Below are 5,561 nucleotides of genomic sequence, written 5' to 3'. Positions count from 1 at the left end.
TCAGACGAAGCCCTGTATTTCCAGGTCTTCCCACACTCTCCTGATAGGAGGCAGCTGTCTTTGAACCTCCCTCCTCTGGCAGGGAAAGGTGCAGCTCCCGGAGATGGGGGGCTGGCCTCCATGTGCCTACCACCTACCTGCCCTCAGGCATTGTGTATGACAAAGCTCTGCTCTCCACTGGGAGTAGAGATGGCTGGAAGGAGGTGGCCGCTGCCGACCAGTATGCCGGGCTGAGAACACCCAGGGGCAGAACTCCTGGGCCTAGCTCTGGGGACAGCATGGGTGGAATAGGACAGGGCCTGCCAGCAGCTGCCTCTGGCTAGGTTCTCCTTGAGAACCCTGGCCTTCAGTAAAGTGCCATTCAAAGGGCCTGCCCTGTCTCCACAGGGCTGAGGGGAAGAGGGGTGGATTGCGTGGTCACAGAGAGAGGAAGAGCCAGGCTTGCCACCACACTCATCAGATGTCGGGCCTGGGGTGGCTCCTCTTCTCCTGCCTGAGGTCTTCTCAGAGGGTTGGGGGGATTCTTATTTAGGGGGTGATTCCCTGACAGGCTCATATGGCAAAGCTCTGTGTTTCAACCTACATTAGCCCTGAATACAAAAACATTCAAAGCATCTGAGCCTCCCATATTCGAAGAAATGTCACGTGAAAGAGTCAATGGGAGATGCTGGGCATGCTCTGTTGCAATGCAGGGCCACCTGAGTGCAAATTCCAAACCCATCTTGCTTTCCTCCTAATTGTCACCAGCCACAAGGGGAGGCTGCCTGAGAGGAGGAGCAGGTAAGTTTGAAGCTTTAGGCCAAGGTGGCCTTTGCTGGTGGGGTCTGGGGCAGAAGGCAGTGGGTGGGCAGGGAGGATACTGAAGCCAGCGGAGTGGCTGGCAGCAAACATGAGCAACCAGGGAGAAGGGCTCCTCTCCCAGAAAGAGAAGCTGAGAGTCCCGGGCCTGGTCCTGCCTGCAGGGCCTGGGCCAGCCACTTCCCATAACCACCCTGGGGAGGTGATGTGGGCTGGGTGCTGCCCCGCTCAGAGGCACCCTCGGGCCCACTCCTGCCCCATGCCCGCATTGGGAGAGCAGAGCAGCAGGCTAGCCTCAGACCCCTCCAGCTGTGAGTGCTGGAAGGACTAAAGTGCTTTAGTGTCCCCTACGTGGGAACATGGACAACTCTCAGGGGGAGGCAGCGACCCCACTAAGGGAAACGGTCCAGTCCTCTGTAAACTCAAGGGCCACTGCCCCATGCTGGCTCTACTGGTGCTCCCTGCCCCACCCCGCAGCATGCAATTCTGTCCCACAGGGGAGGAGAGCGCAGATTAGCAGGTCCCGGCACGATGCGCGAACCTGCTCCCACATCCCCTGCACACGCACTCACGCGCCTGCGCACACAGCACAGTGTCCTCCGCAGCGGCGCAGGCGTGGTTGGCACAGTCCCTGCGTATCAGCTGTCAGCGCCAGTCTGTCAGTGGAGGGGTGGCAGCACACTGCGCCGGGCTCTGCGGGGCTCCCTTCTGAGTCTGTGGCCTGTGTCTCAGCCTCAGGGCCAGGCTCTGCCCTGTGTCTTCTGGTGGCCGCAGCCGCTCCCCTGCGAGGGTGTCCTTCCAGCTGTGGCCTCCCCCCCGCAGGCCGTCCCACGCCAGGGACTCAGCGGCGACTCGCACCAGGCCGGGCGGCGCTGCCCGTCCGCGGAGGGCCTCCGTCTGCGGTGCTCCCGCCAGGGCTCCCAGGCCGGCTGGCAGTCCTGGCGCCCACCAGCTTCCGCCCGCTGTGTACTGCCTGGTGCTTGAACAGGTTGGCCCGGCGGCCAAAGGCCTTGCCACAGTCACTGCACTCATAGGGCTTCTCGCCGCTGTGCACGCGCCGGTGCTGGCTGAGCCCCGAGCGGCCTCGGAAGGCCTTGCCGCACTCTTGGCACTCGAAGGGCTTCTCGCCGCTATGGCTGTGCTGGTGGTGGATGAGCTGCGAGACGCCCTTGAAGGCCTTGCCGCACTGGCTGCAGGCGTAGGGCTTGTTGCCGCTGTGAGTGCGCTGGTGCTCGATGAGGTTGGAGCTGCGGCTGAAGGCCTTGCCACACTCCGGGCACGCGTAGGGCCGCTCGCCGCTGTGGATGCGCGCGTGCTCTAGTAGCGCGAAACTGCGCCGGAACAGCTTCCCGCAGTCCGGGCAGGCGTAGGGCTTCTCGCCGCTGTGGATGACCCCGTGCTTGATGAGGTTGGAGCTGCGGCTGAAGGACTTCCCGCACTGCTGACACAGGTACCGCTTCTCGGCACCGTTGGGGCACTGCTGCTGGCCAAGCGAACTCTGCCCGCCGCCCTGGACACTTCGTGGCACTGAGGCTCCTGCGGGATGGCCCTGCGGCAGAGGTGACCTTGCTACCTGACTCCCCTTGGCACCCTGAAGATCAGCGCCTGGGAGTTCTCCTTGAGAATGTTTTTGCATTGAAATCGACGTCTTGCTCTTTATCCAGTGACCTGGAAAAGACAGAAGAGCACCAGAGTCACCAGTGCCAACTCTCCCTGGGTCTATACTGAGGGTTTTGCCCTCCTCATCCTTGTGCCAAGGCAAAGGAGAGAGGAGCAGGAGATGAGGACTTGGGGGAAGGAGCAGGATGCCTGCAGAGCAGAAAGCCATCACACAGGCAGCCAGGAGCCAGAGGGGAGGGTGACAGGCTGGAAACAGCGGAGCTGGTGTGACACCTGGCACTGTTCCAGCACCCCTTGGGAGGCTGACATCTGCCACTAAAGAGAATCTCTCACCCAAAGCGGCAGCATCGCCCTCCTTTGGCCACAGGTATTTCTTTCCTTTTGACTTAGGCAAGCCGGCTGAGCGCCCATCACTCACCTTCCTGCAGTCCTGCAGCGGCCCCTGTTCTGCGGATGCCTGCTACCCAGGGCCCCTCCCCTCGCTCCAGCTGGGAGATCAGGTGAGGCTTGGAGAAGGAAAATCCTGTCCGTGGAAATGAAGCGGGTCAGGACCATGGTGGCTAAGGCCAGGGTCACTCCTGAACTCAGGCCAGCCTTAACATCTTCAGGTAACAGAGAACAAAGAACTCTCTAAAAAGTGCCCCTGGAAGGTCCAGAGAAAGGGTAGAGTCCCTCTAAGGAAGCAAAGGGATTCTGAGTGTCCAGGGGCCAGGTGGGCACAGGGGGTTGTAAGCAGGTGGTGACTTGGGCCAAGGGGACAACCATGTTGTCACTTGGCCTGCAGGGAGGCTGGGGGGCTTGCGAGGAGTGGGGGATCGGTGTGAAGACCCCGTGGGACAGAAGGGCTGCAGCAGGGACTCCACAGGGGGCAGGCCAACAACCATGTGCCCAGAAAGCTGAAGCATCCTGTTTCATCATCAGACTCAACTGAGGATTCCAGAACTCTTCCTTGGAACCCCAGATCTGTCCGTTGAGGGTCAGAAAGAACTCAGGGGAAGGAACTGGTCTTTCTCTATGGGGTTAGATTACAGAGGTGGCATCTGCAGAGTCTGGAAGAAGAGGGAGTAGGGCTCAGTCTCAAGCAGGCCCCTCACACCCACATGGCAGTGGGTGAAGCGGGGAAGCCACCTCTGGATTGACAGCCCACTCCTGGCAGCAGGAAGATGCCTGGAGAGAGTGCCCCCACCAGGCCAGGCAGAGGAGCACGCCGGGCTGGCAGGAGGGAAAAGCTGATTCCTGGGCGTCTCCCTGGCGTGCTCTGCTGGGCAGCTGCGCGGGGCAGGGCAGGTCACTGGCCCCCACCTGCCCAGCCTGTGGATCCTGGTTTTGCCCTATAACTGGCAAAACGGATGCCCCTTTGTGCAGCAGGGGTGTGCTGGCAAAGGAGGGGGAGAGTAGCCTGCTCAGAGCTATCCCAGCTCCTTCCTGGACTTCTTGAGGCTTGAAATCCAAGTGCATGCCTGGTCCTTGTGTGGGACCTCCATGGCTGATGCAAGGAAAGATGCTGCTAAATTCTCTAAAGTAGAACAAAGGAAAAATGAAACCACTGAAAAAATGAATTAAGTGTAAAATAGTGCATGTAAATTTTGAGCATAATTTGCATCTATCTTTTGTAGAAAGACATTCAGTCAATGCGTGGTTTTATCTGCAAAATAAGTCTGGTTGGGCATTACTGAAATTTGCAGGCCCACGCATTTACCTCTAACATTTACTTAGCTCCAGAGAGTTCTGTTGAGATGACAGCTGGCCTACGGCGGATTACCGGTCTGATGGAGAAATGCATTTACTCCTACACTCATAGTAAGCAACAAATGAGGAAACTCAGAAATAACTGAGTCTGGAGACAGAGGAGGTAGGACTGGGGATGTGCATGTTAAGGGGGTCACTTACCTAGTGACACCAGATGGCCATAGTTCTCCAGCATCACCCGCTTGTAGAGGATCCTTTGTCTGAGGTCCAGAAGCTTCCATTCTGTCTTTGTGAAGTACACGGACACGTCCTCAAAAGACACTGGCACCTGAAATAAGCCATTCCCGTGGCCACAGGGGAGTTCAAGCTGCAGGTCCCAGGACAAGCTGGCAGCAACAAAACATGGGGTGCAGAGCCCTGGAGAGCTCAGCACGTGGGGGAAGCTCGGGGATGTACTTGCTCCTGGAAAGAGGAGCCAACAGAAGGCAGGACACCTAGCTTGGGGCCTCAGGAAAGGGGAATGGCACTTCGGGCAGCCCTGCTCCCCTGGCTGCAGAGGCTGAGGGAGACGCTGGGGCAGGGGCGCCGCTCACCTTGGGTCTTGACGTCAGGAGAATGGCCGCCATCACCAGGGCACAGAGGAGCTAGGGAATGGCAAAGAGCCCACGTGAGATGAGGAAACTTTTGTTGTTTTCCTTGTCAGATGGTCCCAGCAAGGCAGGGCTTTGGAGAGTGAGAGGGCGAGCAGGGAGAGGCCCGCGGGCTTGGTGCCCTGGACATTCTGCCGAGCACAGCAGCCACCCGCAGCCTCCTCTCTAGGAGAGCCCATGGCTTTCTCATTCTCGTAGCTTCACTGAGGGCCCTGATGACCACACCAGACGTATGGCTTCCTGGGGCTGCTGTAACAAAGTGCCACAGACTGGGTGGCTTATAACACACATTTATTCTCTGCCAGTTTTGGAGGCCAGAGGTCCAAGATCTAGGTGCAGGCAGGGCCACACGTCCTCCAAAGGCTCCCTCCTTGCCTCCTCCAGCTTCTGCCGGCTGCCAGCTTCCCTTGGCTGGAGCCGCATCACTCCAGTCTGTGCCTCGGTCTCCACGTGGCCTTATTCCCCGTGCGTCTGTGTCCAAACTTCCCTCGTCTTTTAAGGACACCAGTCACTGGATTAGGGCCTGCCGTACTCCAGTATATATGACCTCATCTTACCTTGATTACATCTGCAAAGACCCTACTTCCAGATAAGGTTACCTTCACAGGTACGGGGGATGGGACATCAACGTATCTATGGGGGGACATAATGCAGCTCATAACACGTTCCCCATCTGAGCTCCCTGAGAGACAGGAATTGATAGTAGGAGAATGTACTTTGTTTTGTGTGGAACAAATTGTCTGAGATTAAAAAAATGTGTTCTCATTGATTCTAACTGATGCCATTTGCTTCTGTAACCATGCT

General features: G+C 58.1%; 1 protein-coding gene across 1 annotated transcript; it reads right to left on the bottom strand.

The window, feature by feature from the left end:
* Positions 1–1,639: 1,639 nt before the first annotated feature.
* On the bottom strand, positions 1,640–4,733 carry ZFP92 (ZFP92 zinc finger protein). The gene is made up of 4 exons (XM_012661960.1): positions 4,701–4,733; positions 4,309–4,435; positions 2,837–2,941; positions 1,640–2,466 (listed from the first exon to the last, which is right to left on the bottom strand). The coding sequence occupies exons 1-4, from the start codon at positions 4,731–4,733 to the stop codon at positions 1,640–1,642; spliced, it is 1,092 nt and encodes a 363-aa protein (XP_012517414.1).
* Positions 4,734–5,561: the final 828 nt, after the last annotated feature.

Source organism: Propithecus coquereli, unplaced genomic scaffold (genome assembly GCF_000956105.1).
Source record: "Propithecus coquereli isolate 6110/MARCELLA unplaced genomic scaffold, Pcoq_1.0 Scaffold748, whole genome shotgun sequence".
NCBI classification, from domain to species: Eukaryota; Metazoa; Chordata; class Mammalia; order Primates; family Indriidae; genus Propithecus; species Propithecus coquereli.
The sequence above is the reverse complement of the archived record's forward strand: the minus strand, read 5'-3'. Positions and strand labels throughout refer to the sequence as shown.

Excerpts from the sequence above, each read along its gene's own strand:
- ZFP92 (XM_012661960.1), bottom strand. The coding sequence starts at position 4,733 with ATGGCGGCCATTCTCCTGACGTCAAGACCCAAG. Across the intron at positions 4,436-4,700 it reads TCCTGACGTCAAGACCCAAG|GTGCCAGTGTCTTTTGAGGA; the intron begins GTGAGCGGCGCC and ends GGCTTATTTCAG. Across the intron at positions 2,942-4,308 it reads TGGCCATCTGGTGTCACTAG|GATTTTCCTTCTCCAAGCCT; the intron begins GTAAGTGACCCC and ends TTCCACGGACAG.